Source organism: Protopterus annectens, chromosome 7.part0 (genome assembly GCF_019279795.1).
Source record: "Protopterus annectens isolate FY-2018-M chromosome 7.part0, PAN1.0, whole genome shotgun sequence".
In the NCBI taxonomy this organism is placed as follows: domain Eukaryota; kingdom Metazoa; phylum Chordata; order Ceratodontiformes; family Protopteridae; genus Protopterus; species Protopterus annectens.
The window spans coordinates 917,850,581-917,865,096 of record NC_056739.1 but is presented as its reverse complement, the minus strand read 5'-3'; the positions used below and the strand labels follow the sequence as shown (position 1 = coordinate 917,865,096).

Genomic DNA, 14,516 nt, shown 5'->3' with positions numbered 1-14,516 from the left:
GATTAAGAAGTTATGTACTCACCATAATGTTCCATCTGAGTAGGCAAACTTCATTTGTCTGCAACCTTCCCACCCTCCTTCCCCCTGACCTTCGGATGTTATTTGGCCAGAGGTTTTACTCTGCCCTTTAAGGAAGGTAGTTAGTTTCCTTTCACAGCCTTATTGGTTATGGGCAAACTTGATCTGAGGTCAGTCAGGGTTGGCAGGGGATTATGGGTGAAGGGGAGGAGCTAGGAGCTCAGACCTAAGCTATGAAAGATTGCCGGCTCGGATCCGAGGTCGGATCCGATTCCCAAAGGCTGCAGACAAATGAAGTTTACCTACTCAGATGGAACGTTATGGTGAGTACATAACTTCTTATTCCTCCTAAGTGTCCCTTGTATACAGGCATGTTAGAAACAGTAGGAAGTTTAAACTGAAGGCAAAACCCATCTTTTCTCTGTGTTTTTTTTTTGCTTGTGTAGCTGCAATAAATTTTGGATTTTCACATTCTACAGTGCTGCTTTTTGTCTGAATTTATCTTAGTTTCGGCAGTGAACCTGGAATGTGGCTGCTGTTTCGGCATTGTTTTGGATTTGTTTCTTGAATAAATAACTCAGCCAGACTTGTAAACATGAAGATTGTGTTAAGAAGGAGAGCATGTTATGTGAGCTGTGAGCTATAGCTTGATGTTTCATTTAGGAGTAGGCGTTACTTTGTGTGCTTCATGTTTATTTTTCTCTTGTGAAGGCTGCACATTGGCTTACATAAAACAGTAATATAGGTGTAATATAATTTAATATTCTTTGCAAAATGTTATTTTTCGTAGAAGGAATGTTGATATGCCTTTTTGGGGGCCTTTGTTTTAGATACGCTCAAGACACTGGAAATCAGGAAGGTCCCTGGGTATTGCAGAAGGATGGACCACCTAAGAAGTCATTCAGGATTTCTGCCTCCATTGCAGGAGAGGTGAGTAAAGACTAGAAAGAGTTTTGCCTGATAAGCCTTTATTTGCTGCAGCACATGGGAATCTTATTAACCAGTAGATTGTTTTTGTTGCATGTATAATTTCCTGGACAACACAAGATTGGACTATTAAATCTGGTGAATGTTCTTAGTCATATATAAGCAAGAGGTTTCTTAGGTCATTGTGTAAATAGCTTGAATTTCTAATAGTCTTAGAAATCTCCTCATTAGAATTGGTCCCATGGAGGAGGGGACGAAGCCTTGACTGCACTTGCAGTGACCGTGACTTGTTTAGCAGACAGGGGTATTGGAAGAGTCAGCTGGGAGGATGGACATGAACAGCTGAGTCCATATCATTTATCAATGGAGGGAGGGTTGAAAGTGGTTCAGTGTATGCTACTGCGTGGCTGGTGATGCAGCAAGGCAAGGCTAAACCAAGTTTGGCTTTTGGCATGCCAGGCTGCTGTCTCCACTGAAGCTGGAAACTGACACATTTGTAAAAGCAAACATGAACAAAAACGTCAGCAATTGCAGGATCCATTCTGGCAGTGCATCCAACAACTAGTGAGGGTGATGTTTGGAGAACAGCCTCTAACTTCAGCAGGTGATGGCAGGATCCCCATCAGTTTGTCTTATTTCCAAAAGTGCTGAAACAACATATTGGCTGCTGGGATGAGCTTGATTGATACAGGGGAAAAAGGATGAAACATTTAATGGAAATAATGTTATGAGTATTAATAGTGCATACAAATAGCATAATGTTTCCCTTAGTTTAGAATCCATGTTGTACTGTGCTTGTGTATTTTTCTCACATTTTCACTGTGCATAACTTTAAAGACATTACTTTGAACCTAAAAGTTTTTGCTGCTAACGGTTACTTGAAATGTACTTAGTGTTTAGATTTTACTTTTACTTAGTTATCTAGTTGCTGAAATTTATTTTCCAGCTTATATTCTCCACACACGTCCATTTATGGCCAGTAATAACTATTTTGTTTTTGATTGCCCAGCCAAAGGCTAGAAGTACCCAGCATCCCCTCCTGTCCCACTTTGGTATTCAGGCTTTTTGCTTGTGTAATGTTTAAACCATCCACTATTTGTGTTCCATTGTGGAATCTCACCAGTTGAGACTGTGAAGCTTACATGGCACGAAGTGTAAGAGCAGAAATTTTTATTGCATTTGTTAGACTCTGTGACTTAACATTCAGCTAAGAACAAAACAGGATACAAATAGTGGTGAAGCGGAGTCACAATCCAAAAAACCAAAAAAGTAGGACTCTGCAATGCTATAAAAACCTTTATTATACAAATAAAGCTTTCGGATTAACAAATCCTCCATCAGTGTAGTAAATCACAGTTCACAAACCTATGCTAAATAGCATCAACCACACAGTCCAACCAATCAAAGCATAAACTCAATTAAAACCAGTTAAGGAAAGGAACATTTAAAAACACATACATAAAAAATAGTATATATTCATTAGAAATATTCACAAGTAATTATATGTATAATTACATATATACACACACACACACACACACACACATATATATATATATATATATATATATATATATATATATATACACAAACACACACACACACACACACACACTACTAAGAGCATTTCAAAAAGACTTTGAATACAAGAACTTTTTTATCTTAGTAGTGACTGCTTATATCTAAGTACAGATTTTATACTGACCATCTTGTTAACCCCAGGGATACAATACGCCTGCATGCGAGTAATCCAATCGTATCCCTTAACTCTAACTCATTAGTAACATCTCCACCTCTGAGGTTCCTTGAAGTTGTCTCAGCTACTCTAAAACAAATTCATGATGCGTACCCTCATCCATTAAGTGTTTTGCCAAAGCATTAGTCATAACCCACTACATATTTCGGATTTATGTTCTATATTCATTGCATTATGCCTGGTCCTGGTGCTTCCTTGCACCCCCTTACTAATACCTGCAACTTACCTTAGAAAAGCCCTGTCCATGACATTAACACTATGAAAAACATGCTCAGACACACACACCACATGCATCAACACAAGCATACAAAACCAGTTTTGTGTGTGTGTGTATATGTATATATTTATATATATATATATATATGTGTGTGTGTGTGTGTGTATGTATATATATATATATATATATATATATATATATATATATATATATATATAGGTCCCATACAGAATGCCGACAGCTCACAGTGCCGACACCTATATGGCTGACGCCATATGGTCGACATTCACAACATTGACAGTGGGGAAACGCTATCTCCCAATAGTGCGGAATGGAAAAATTTCCATTCTTGCACTGTAGTGTGATCTCAGAGTTGGTATATTAAAGGTATGGGGGGTATGAGTGGCAGAGCCCCCACGGGAGGTGCAGGGGGGGGCGTAGTCCCCCTGCTAGCACAAAAAAGGAAATGTCATTTTCCTTTTTTGTGCATTTCTGGTGCTGTTGATATTGTGAGTGTGTCGACCATATGGCATTGGCTATATGGGCGACAGAGTTTTGGGCTGTTGGTGTTCTGTAGGTGATCCATATATATATATATATATATATATATATATATATATATATAAAATGAGCAATGAGCAAAACCACCAAACGAGAATCAGAAGCACATAAAATATTAGTAAAAAACTGTGCCAAAGGCTAGAAGGTACTTGTAAACACTTTAATAGATAAAACTGGTAAGCACTTTCGTAAAAACCTGTTCAGACCATGTCAGATTGCACAATTCAGTTGTTAAATACAGATTTAAAAAAGAAGCAGCCAGTAAAATATGCAATTCACAAAGACATGATGAAATACCATTAAAACCTCCTAATCTTCAATTTAGGTTTTAAAGAAACCTCGTCACTTAGTCCAAAAGCTTTATCAGCTTGCAGATATAGTATCCAAAACAATTCACGGCTTTCTGTATAATTAGTAATATCACCACGTTAACCATTTTCATTTACCATCTCAATAACTTTAAAATTAAAGTTACGTGCAATATCAGTGTCTTTAATATGCCTAGCCAGAGAGTTATTAATATTAGAATTCCTGATGTCTCTCTGATGCTCCCTCGTTCTTTCAAGTAACATCCTATTTATTTTGCCTATGTAAAATTTTTTGCAAACATTGCACTGTGCCAAGTAAACTAAATATTTTGTCCTGCAAGTCGCATGAACTTTAAAATTATATGTAGCACCAGTGTAAGGATAAACAAAGTTATTATATATATCAATTAAATGACAAAAATTGCAGGAGCCACAAGGAAAAGTCCCCTGTGTATTACTGCTATTACTGGTTGTAGGGCTCTTAAAACATAGTAGCCTTTTCAGGGTTTTCTTATTTCTGAATGAGAAAGTTGGTTCTGTTCCTGTTACAGCATTAATTGTGCTATCTGATGTCAAAACATGCCAGTTATTTTTTATAATGTCACAAATAATCTTAATATTACTGGACTGTGTTAAATTTACCCTTGGTGCTTTATAACGGGTAACTGATCCAGATACTTCATTCCTATAGTTTGTATCTGAAAAATAAGGGGAGGCCCTACTGCCCTTGAGTGCTTTAGCCCCGTTGATACCTTTTTCCACTTCAGTGTTCCTATATCCCCTTGCTAATAATTCATCTCCTAGTACTCCCAGATGCTTGATCCCTTAATGATGTTTTTAAAAATATGTGGGGGGGATGTAGGCTATTTCTATGTAACATATGATTTTTGTGACAGTCTTTCCTATAACGACTGGTAATAATATTGCCAGAGGCATCTTTCACTAGCTCCATTTACATTAAGCTCTGCACAAAGTTGTGTATTGACTTTGAGGTTGCAGTCATAGCTAAAGAATGCTTTGTGGTTGTCCTTAGCCTGGGAGGCCAAACTTTCCTCATATTTGGCTTTGGTAGACTTTGTCATCTGAGTTACTTGTTTAGTTTGATGAGAGTGTTTTTATCCTGCTGGGTGCTACCTCTTAATTTTTGCCATGATTTTCTTCCATCTGTTATATGGCCTATTGATTTTTTGATTCCACAAGGATGGCTTGTTTTTTTTTTTTTTGAGTTAGTTCTGTACTTCTTCGTGGTGGGTACAGCTGCCGCTATGCATCTATTAGCATGCTTGCACAGGGTTTCTGGGAACAGCTGTGCATAGGCAGCAGTGTTCTCAGGATTTATGGGCACTTGAAATTTTGCCAGGTTCTCACTTAATAGCAGGAAGTTAGCCTTAGAATAGTTTCTGAACATTTCAGTTTTAGCTGGGAGTCCAGGTTTTATTTTTATTTCAAAGGAGTCCATTTTGTGGTCTGACCTTACCAGGGAAGACATTACAGTAGGGGGTGTGCAGCACTCTCCCATATTAGTGAGGACCAGATCCAGTATGATAGCACCCCTGATTGCTGTTTTAACTATCTGGTTCAGGGAGTTTGTGTTTACAAAATCCAGGAATCTCTGTGCATGTACATTTGGTGTCATTTAGGATTTCCAGTTAATAGTTGGGTAATTAAAGTCACCCGTGAATATGTTATTGGTTTGGATGGTTAGTGTTTCTAATAAGTTTAAATACATGGTGTGGGTTTCCTGGGTCAAAGAGGGGGGCCTATAACTTGCAAGGAAGTGGAACTGGATTTTGGCTATGGTGATTTGAACATGAAGCAGCTCAAGTGCATTGTCCTGTTTGACCAGCCTTGAAGTATACTTATTTTTGATATAAACAGAGACACCTCAACCTTTAGTCCCTGCATGTGAAGTAGCTGGTCTAAATGTGTGGAAGGCATTATAACCTTGCACTGTTGGTGTGCTCTCCGCAGCTTTAAACCATGCTTCACAAGGGATTACTTGCACCTCTTATTCAAAGATTTTCACATACTGGCTAAAGCCTTCTTTGTTCCCATTGCAGTTAATGGACATTATAATGAAATAAAAGCACAAGAACCAACAGCGTTAGCAGATATTGCAGGTATCAGCTTAAGAAATCAGTCGAACGATAGAAATAAACCAGTCTTCTCTTTATTCAAGGTGTAAGAACGAGATAAGCGCTTTCACAAAGATGCTTCATCAGATCTCAGACATTGTATTACAGTAAATTCATCCAATGTCCATCTGGACCACAATAGCATACACCAGGACCAAAGACCTAAATCTTAAGCAGTGGGTAAATAGAATGCGATACATGGTAGATTCGTTACATTCACCTCCCCTTATCTTGAATAAGCTGCCTTTGCAGGTTAAGCTGTGCAGTCCATTATCATCCCTCAAACAGAACCTGGAAAACTGGATGGATACCCTCAAAAAGAACCTGGATAACTGGATGGATACCCTCAAATTTACCTTCACATTAGCTGGACTATCTCTCTTTAAAAGTGGAGGTGATGTAGCTTGAAGGATGGTATTGACAAGGCAGTGATTGTCATGAGACTAAATGACATTAAAATTTTTATGAATGTACTGTGCACATTAAAAATTCAAACACACATACCTCCCTAAAACCACAAAGCACCACATTCGTATCCCTTTTGTGGAAACCTATATAACCCACATAATGCCCTTTTCAGCAGACAAGACTGCACACTTGCCGTTATACCCTAATAACTTTAATAGGAAACAGTGATCTTAAATAGAAAATGTAGGGAACTTGGGTAAATGTAATATGTAGGGGGAAGTATGTTGGACTTTAGGAATGGGAAATGTGCTCTCTTAACCTGCAATACAAGTGGTTATTACACACCAGACCTATGCCAAATATAATGTGTTTTGTAGATGTGTGTGTGTGTGTGTGTGTGTGTGTGTGTGTGTATATATATATATATATATATATATATATATATATATATATATATATATATATATATGGGTTCACTATAGAATCTCGAAATACTGAAATCCCAAATTTCAGTATTTCGAAATTCTATAGCCGTAAGCTTTAAATCGCGAAACCCCAGAACCGCGGAATTCAAAATCCCAAAGTTTGGAGATTTTAAAATGGCGCTTCTGATGTTGCTGTGTGTGAATGGATAGGTGTAAGTTCAGATAGGTATGTATGTGTAAATGTGTTGGTTAGGGGCTTTAGTGTGTGTGTGTGTGTGTGTGTTGTGACTGTAATGTGTGTGTGCAAGGGGCTGTGAAATGTGTGGATGTGAGTTACCTTTGTGTGTGTGTAATTGTGCAGTCTTGGAGTTAGTATATATAAGTAGGGGGTGGGGGGGTGCAGGGGTGCTTGCCCCCCTGCCTGTCTGTAGTGTAGGACTGCATGTTTGTTTGTGGGGGGACATTGTGTGTATGTGTGTGGTGTATCTGTAGTGTAGCTTCGCAATTTTAAATTTTGCGGTTCTGGGGTTTCGGGATTTAAAGCTTTCGGCTATAGAATTTCAAAATACTGAAATTCGAGATTTCAGTATTTTGAGATTCTATAGTGAACTTGTGTGTGTGTGTATATATATATATATGGTTCTACCTGACAGAAGACCGACAAGACTCAGAGACTCAGAAAACTAAGAAGACCGACGCTGAATCGCGGGTTGCAGAACATCGTCAATGCAGAAGACCGAGCCGAGGATGCCGACATGGGGAAAGGCTGTGTGTATACGCGTGGTAGCGGGACGTTGTGTGCGAGGCAGGTAAGTGTGGAGATTGACGGTCTGTGGGGATAGGGGTGGGTTAAGTGAGTTAGGGTTAGGGATTAGGGGTGGGTTAAGTGAGTTAGGGTTAGGAGGCGATAGGGGTGGGTTAAGTGAGTTAGGTGGGTTAAGTGAGTTAGGGTTAGGTGGGTTAAGTGAGTTAGGGTTAGGGAGAGGCGGGTTAAGTGAGTTAGGGTTAGGTAGGTAAGTGTGCGATAGTGACGGACCTTAGGGTTAGGGTAAGGTTTAGTGTGGGCTTGTAAGGATTTTGGTGTGCTTGTGTTGTGTGTGTGGTTTGTGGAATGGGGATGTGTTTTGTTTTTAATAATTGTTATTGTGGTGTGTGCAGTGTATGGGGTTTCGTGTTTGTGTACCGTCGGTTATTGGTTATGTGTGGTTTCGTGTTTATGGACTGTCGAATATGTGGTGTCGGTGATGTGGTTGTCGGTGTTGTGTGGTTTCGGCTATGTCAGGTAGAACCATATATATATATATATATGTGTGTGTGTGTGTGTGTGTGTGTGTGTGCGCACATGTATATATGTATATATGCACACACACATTTATATACACATGTATGGGTGTGGTATGATCATTCAAATGTGTAAATGAACCAAGAAAGACATTAGTACACTGGTAGTGGACTACCCCCCCTAACCAGCACCTATACACATTTCCCCGTACAGTGTCATTCAATTAAAAGTCATTCAACAAATATTACACATAAAATTCTGTTCAGTGAAAAACACATTAGCTAAAATGCCATGCTTCCATATGTACATACACAAAGATGTATGTACACACACTTATGTGTACATGCATACACACACACATTCACTCTGTCTCTCTCTCGGTATCATCAGCTTTTCATCATATACCACCTTCTCCATCCCCTGTTCATCTTAATGATTCTCCACTGCACACATCTATACACAGGGCTCTAGTCTTTCCATGTTCTTCTAGAGCAACAATCAAAGCATCATCTTGTCTCAAGTCCACTTGCATTAATTATCATGTAGCCAAGCATTCTAGTGGTGTCTACTGCAACTCGCTTACACTGCACTTCTTGTTTAGGTTTAGAGATGATTGTAACAACACTGACCTTCCTTCACTAGTTCTTCCTCTTACAATGTACATTTTTCTTGAATATTCTTCTCCTGAATTGTCAGTATATTACTTTAACTCATACCTTACAACTGTCTGCTAAGTTTCATTGAATGCTTAACTCCCCATCCCCAAACTCTTCTTAAGTACTGCACCATTTCTTCAGTATTGTTAGCACAGAGGATGTTTGTGGTGTCTTTTCACAGTAGCATCCAGAATGCTAAAATAACTAGCTCCTGTACTGAACCCTGTGACACTCCACTTTTTACTAGTGTCTCAGCAGACTAATGTGTCCTTAGCAGTGCTTTTCTTTTTTCCACACACTTTAGTAGTCCAGGGCCTATTCTATCCCCTTTTGTCTTTCTCTTTCAGTTTAGCTAGCCCAGTGACACAGAGGGATAAAGCCATGACTATTACCTAAGTGTCTCATATTCATTTAGCAGTTCAGGCACTTGATAGTGTTGGCATGGAGGATGAGCATGTTCATGCTTGGGAGGGATGGAGCTGGTTCTGGACTGTCGCAGTCGTTTTGAGGAAGGGGACAGGTCTGCAGCTGTAGATGTGTGTGGTGCACTAAGCCACAGTCTGGACAGTAGCCTTCAGATGACAGCTGTGCAGGAGTGTGCACTCGAGTAGGCGAAGGCAAATGTCTTCCACAGTGAAATTAGTAACATATCGCCATATCCAGTGGAAGGGATTAGGTCAGTAAAAGAAAAATGTCCTCACTGTCCAAATGGCCTTATGGTAACCTAAATGATGGCATTCTGCCGCATAAATATCTCTTAAAAAATGGGCTCAGGTCTGTAGGCATGGGGGGTAAAAAGCATAAAAAACTCTTTCCCTTCCCTTTTTTTTTTGTGTGTAGCACTGTCTCATAGACCTTCTCAAGGTCAGATTACACATAGCCAGACTTAGGCATAGGACACCTAAGCAGCTGCCTAGGCCACCATTCTAGCAGTGGAGCTTTTCCAGTATTTATTTCTTTATTTTTTATAGTAAAGAAATAGTTTCTTTAAAATGTGTTGAATGAATACAGGAAAAACTTAAGAGTAAGACAAACCATGAGAAAATTGAAGAAAAACATTATTCTGGGTGGTGTAGGTAGACCAGGATGGGGGCAACAGGTGGTGTGGTGGGGACACTGTGGAGCCCTTTTGCCTAGGGCACCAACTGGCCAAAGGCTGACCCTGAGATTACATGTCATATATAGATATCTTTTTGTTTCTTTTGCCAGTAAATCAGTTAGAGGATTGTATCATATTTATCTGTCAAGACATTCACCGTGCAGCACTTTGCACTTTTTCATCTTCCAGGAAGTTGTCTTACATTAATCTGGCTAGCCTATCATTTCAGATTTCCTCAACACTTTCCTAGGTATAGAAGTGACAAGTGCTTGTCATTTCCTAGCTTTTTCCAGTTTTCATTCCATGTGGCAGTGTGACATTAGTCATTCTTCATCTGTGGCATCATGCTGCAGTCCATGGAAACGATTGTTTTGGCCAAATGTTCTTCAGACATTTATGATGTGCTTTTACACATACCTGGAAGTTCATGTATCATCTGTCCATTTTTGATTTTTAGTTTCTGCAGCATCCGTAGTCAAGGCTACATATGTTTACCTCTTCCCAGTCATATCCCTTGCTTGCTGTCTTACTGTACGTTGCCATCTTGTTCATCTGTGATAACAGAACCTACATGTAAATCTTGCATGCTTCAGCTGTCAGGTCTAGGCGATTCCGTACCCCTTCTTTTTTTGTGTACTCTTTTTTTTTTCCTTCCTTTTGTTATAGATAGGCTACATACCTCTCAACTGTACATGTTTTTGCAGAGTGTCCAAATTTTTGCCTCATATTTTTGGTGTGTTCCTTCTAAAATCTGTTCCTTTCTGGCAAATAGCTGACGATTGAAGTCATTAAATAATGACAAACATTTGAGTTTAAGACTCCAAATCCTTCAGAAAATTCAAGCTAATGCAAAACCTATTATTCTATCAACTTTCTAAGTTTGTAAGAGCAATATTTAAAATCTGCCCCCCCCCCCCATCATTTTAAGCTTTGTCCATATTTTTTGCTCTAAGAAGTTGAGAGGTATGATAGGCTATAGGATATGAGTCAAGCTGGCAACATCTGAATGCACAATTCACATACTTGGTTTTACTCTTCTCTGCGTCATATTATGGCTGCTGACATAGCTCTTCAATGACATAAGCTGCAAAAGCATTTACTTGCTAGGTCCTAGCATCTTCTACATAGGCATTTAAGTTAGAACGTCTGGTAAAATTATTCAAGAACATGAACTGTTATACTAGTTCAAAAATGTAGCTACAGTGACATTTTTTGTTAGCAGATTTTTGTAAATCAGAGACTCTAATTAGTCATAATTGGACAGAAATCGTGCTCTATAAATATAATTTACAGTAAACCAGTCCCAAGCATAGGCCGATCTACAACATTTAGGACAAAAAATATTCATGTGCTGTTAGTATAACAAGCTTTTTAATTTGCATATGTTCATGGTCAACTCAAGTAAACATGTTAACAGTTATCTGTCTGCCTTTAGTATGAAAAAAAAGAAAAAAAAAAGAAATTAACTCAGGCTTTCAGGTGTGATGACATTTTCAGTGATTTTAAGTGCTTTACTTTTATACTTTTCCTTAGTTGATTCTGTAGCAAGATGATTTTGAGTTTTTCTTTAATTTCCAGTGAGTTATTTTTCCTTTTTTGTACTTTTTTGTTTTTGTTCGTTTGTTTTGGGTAGTGCAAATGGTCTTTTTGAAGTGAGATTCCCTTTTTATAGCTTGTGTTTTACCTACAGGAGTCGCACAAGAATGATCCTTTTCTTAAGTGACTGAGAAATGGTGGTATGAAGTTTGTCTACTTAACCAACAGCAGACCCTTCAGGATTACATTCCAGCATTGTAGTTTTGTAGTATTCAGAGTAGTTTTGAGTAACAACACTCATTTGTATAACATTCCAGTTGTTTCATGACATATAGTAATTTTTAATTGAAGGTGCTTGCATGAAAAAAACATCTATTTCCCTGAGGAGTTCTTTTCATACCTTTTGTATCTTTGAGGTGGATGCTTTTATTTTAATGCTAGAAAGTGTTTGAGGGAGCACCCCATATTTATGTAAGTGAATCTAACTTTGTCAGATAATTTTACACTTGCAATAGTAGTTAAGTAAACAAAGGCCCTTTTTCTGTCAAAATAGCTTCATGATAAAAACAAATCATTCAGGTTGATCCTTGGCTGAGGTGCCTTCTATGCGGAGTCTGCATGCCCTCCTATGTTTGTGTGGGTTTTCTCTGTGCTCTGGTTTCCTCCCACATTCCAAAGACATGCAGTAGGTGGGTTGAAAACAGTAAATTGGCTGTAGATGTGAGTGCACATACATGTATGTGTTGTATAGGACACCAACTGTGGCAGGACTAGCTACCTGGTGCTGTGAGCATTGGCAGTAGATAAGGATTACTGTTGATGTGATACCCCAGCCTGTTGTGCAGAAATGAAAAAAAAAGTGGGCAGATGGAGGAATGGATTTAGAATTTGATTGTGGTGTTTATAACCATGTTAATTTAGCCATAATCTGAAAACAAAGATGCACATTTCCTTCAGTGTGTGTAACTTGCATTTCAACCAAACAAAGCTTTGAAGGAAGGAGGGTAAGACACACTGAGGATGTAGTTGCTTTTATGAGTTTTACACCAAGACTTGTGCCTTTTTTTAAATATTTCATTGTCAAGTAATATACCTCACTTTTGCAAGAAACAAGAATTTGCAGAAGGCACATTGTAGATTTCTGACCTGGAACTAGAAAGGATGCCTGCCACACCCTTCTCTAGTTTAAAATGATTATGCTCTTTCATTAAAGCATTTTGTAAGCAATTCTGTACATGCTGTTTATTGTTCTGACTGGTTATAACAGGACTCATTCTGATCTGTTTGTGCACTGGGTCTAGTGTGTTTCTGGTCACAAGTTGTCTTTTTAGGTTGCTATGACATGCTTACTGGTGCAGCCTCTGATTGTTTAGCATGCATTGTGTTGAGGATCTGGAGACTTCAAATCCAGCATGCGGAACAGCAACAATGGAGATCAACTATGACATTGTTATTCACCTTTTGTATTGTTTGGTCAATCAGGTTGCTGGACAGACCCAAAAAAAGAGAGCCCGCATGGCACGGACACGCTCAGATTTCTTGACTCGAGTGTGTTATATTGATGGGGAGGAGGATACAGAAGAAGATGATTTTGAGGATATTATCGAGATTCCTCTGTCCCCTGACCAGCCTTCCCTCCCCAACCTGGATCCTGAAGTAAGAGCGGGTCTTACCTGTCACAGTGACTCAGAAATGGTAATATTAATAAAAGAAATGACAGTGTCACTATAGGTGCTGGAAGATCGGGACAGTCTGTCTCTCTCTCTCTCTGTCTACTAAATCTTAGCTGCTGGGTTCATGGCAGTGTACTGACAATTCTGACTGCTTACCTTTAATTTTTCTTTTGTGTAACTGGGAATGTTCAGAGAACACAGTCTATAATGTTAACAGCTTTATATAGGGAATATCTGACATTTAGTTATGAAGTTAGGACATAGTTTGGAAAGCATGTAGCACTGGAGTTTGACTGTTTATTACAATAACCTTTAAACAACAAATTTTACGGATTATCATACACATACACAAAACACTTTAGTTTTATTTACTTAATATATGTAAAACAATTCTGTCTAACCCACAACAGGTCCTATATTACCATTACATACTTCTAATTGCATTTCAGTTTTAGAACTATTCATTTTTGACACTGGAGTTGGTGAGCTGGAACAGATATATAAAACATGATGCAGTGGCAATTAAGTGAAGCGCAATTATTACAAAATGAATAAATGCAGTAATGCATTAAGGCATACTACTGATAGCAATGTATAGTAGTCACTATGAGAGTGTATCTAAAACTCAGCATAAAAATATGAGCTGTCCAAAAGTTTAGTTGAAGAGAGAAACTTGCATTGGTTTTGTAAAAGAAACACATGCCCAGTTCCATAATTAAGAGCTGATCTTGCTTCCGAAAGGACTTCTGATGAAGATTCATCAGTGCATTTTCCTTCTCTTACTGCTTTGCTAGAAGTATTAAAAAAAATCAGTGCTCATGTTTACAGAAGTCACCCTTAACACATTAACTAAGTATACCATCACATCTTCCTTGTTCCAGCAGCATAGATCTTTCTGTAGTTACTTTGTGACATTTTCTAGCAGAAGAAAAGTGGTCATGTGAACATGGCAGGATCTTCGTTGTATCTGTGTTCCTGCCATTTCCACAAATTTAGTAGTACAGGTGACTGTCACTGCTAGTAGAGAATCAAGGTCATCTTGATGGTTTTGTTTACATGACCAGATGTAAATTGGAAATGGGCCAAGAAAAAATCGATTCTGAAGAACTCGGTCACTGTACTCCGTTCCCTACAGACTGCTAAGAGATGATCTGTGTCTGCCATACAAAGTTTCCTCCGGCCCTTTACTGATGAATTTACTGTACATTAGCAAGTCAAATTGCATCAGAAGTACTCAATATAGAGCTCTAAACCTCTTCTGCAATATCAATAGGATGGTTTGGAGGGCCATGTATATCTTCCAGAGGATACATCTGCTCTGCAACAGCCTCCCCATCCATATTAAAAAAGTTCATCCCTGTCCATTTTCAGGTGCCACTTAGAACTATAGATGGGAAACAAAAGGTTTACTCCAGGACTGCATCCTGTAGTACTAATGGACAGAAGCAGCTCTAAATGCTTTATCCCATGCATGAGTCCCCTCAAATTATGTATGGTATGATCCCAGTTATTTTC

General features: G+C 38.7%; 1 protein-coding gene across 4 annotated transcripts in view; it reads left to right on the top strand.

Annotated features, from left to right (window-relative positions):
• The window catches only part of MYO9A (myosin IXA), a 2,281,069-nt gene that overhangs the window by 1,877,152 nt on the left and 389,401 nt on the right, over positions 1 to 14,516 (top strand). For 2 of the 4 annotated variants that reach the window (XM_044077495.1, XM_044077493.1), the window contains exons 25-26: positions 849 to 948; positions 12,811 to 13,023. In XM_044077495.1, the coding sequence (XP_043933430.1) occupies positions 849 to 948; positions 12,811 to 13,023 (313 nt within the window). The remainder of the gene's footprint in view (positions 1 to 848; positions 949 to 12,810; positions 13,024 to 14,516) is intronic. The other 2 variants (XM_044077494.1, XM_044077496.1) reach the window with 2 other exon arrangements.